At 42.5% G+C, this 1,169-nt stretch overlaps 1 protein-coding gene across 3 annotated transcripts in view; it reads left to right on the top strand.

The window, feature by feature from the left end:
• Positions 1 to 1,169, top strand: part of LOC130276026 (secreted frizzled-related protein 5-like) — an 82,661-nt gene that overhangs the window by 23,186 nt on the left and 58,306 nt on the right. The window contains exon 1 of one of the 3 annotated variants that reach the window (XM_056524823.1): positions 13 to 50. The exons of the other annotated variants lie outside the window; for them this stretch is intronic. Coding sequence (XP_056380798.1) covers positions 28 to 50 — 23 coding nt within the window. The 5' untranslated portion in view covers positions 13 to 27. Of the gene's footprint in view, positions 1 to 12; positions 51 to 1,169 lie in introns of those variants that run through there. 3 annotated transcript variants of the gene reach the window in all.

Raw genomic sequence — 1,169 nt, 5'->3', positions numbered from 1 at the left:
GTCAGTAAAGCAGGTTATCAGGAGGTTATGCTCTGGCAGGGAACTTTTGGGTATGGCTATGTGTAAAAATGTTTCCAAACCAGGAGTGAGACAAACAAAAAGAGAAACTAGAAATATTTGCACCATTTTCAGTGTTTTGGACTCCTTTCTAGATTTGACAGCAATACTGACCAAAATACTGGGGGAGATTTATCAAAACCTGTGCAGAGGGAAAGTTGCCCATAGCAACAATCAGATCGCTTCTTTCATTTTTAACAAGGCCTCTGCAAAATGAAAGAACTGATCTGATTGGTTGCTATGGGCAACTGGGCAACTTTTCCTCTGCACAGGTTTTGATAAATCTCCCCCAGTGGTGTTTTCCAAATAGCCTGTAGCAGTGTTTCGCAACCAGGGTGCCTCCAGCTGTTGCAAAACTACAACTCCCAGCATGCCTGGACAGCCTTTGGCTGTCCGGGCATGCTAGGAGTTGTAGTTTTGCAACAGCTGGAGGCACCCTGGTTGTGAAACACTGACCTATGGGTTGGGTCTTTAGGGCTGTGTTCACATGGCACATTTTTTTGTTGCGGTTCGGTCATTGTTTAAAAAATAAATAAAAAAAAACACTGTAAAATTGCAGCATTTTCCCCAAGATTTTGAATTATTTGTGGCAAAAACCCAAACCAATCTCCAACATGTGAACACAGTCCTAGGGAGCAGCATTCTATGCCCACATGGAATACAATTTTAGACAATTTTGACAAGAAAATCCTCATCTAAATGGAAACCTATGGATTTTAGATGCAGATTTTCTGCAGCATGTCAATTGATGTGTCAAATCCCCTGCAGATGTTCCCCATTGACTTTAAGCCTGGGTTGACACCACGTTTTTCAAATACGGTAACCATATACGGTTTTCCGCAAAAGAACGTATGCGACCGTATCCGAAACCGTATGCAGAGAGAATGCATTGTAAACCTTATTCCAAATGTTGTGTACGCTTGCATCCGTTTTGCCTCGGATACGGTTTTGCCGATTTTTCAACCGTAGGCAAAAACGCTGTCGACCACGTTTTTGCCTCCGGTTGGAAAACCGTATGCGAACCGTCTGCGGTTCTTTTAACATTGTTGTCTACAAGAACCGTACACAGAATTTCAGAATACGGTTGCACACGGTTTTTCTAATCCGTTTTT

The sequence above is a fragment of the Hyla sarda genome, chromosome 6 (genome assembly GCF_029499605.1).
Source record: "Hyla sarda isolate aHylSar1 chromosome 6, aHylSar1.hap1, whole genome shotgun sequence".
Lineage (NCBI taxonomy): Eukaryota > Metazoa > Chordata > Amphibia > Anura > Hylidae > Hyla > Hyla sarda.
The sequence above is the reverse complement of the archived record's forward strand: the minus strand, read 5'-3'. Positions and strand labels throughout refer to the sequence as shown.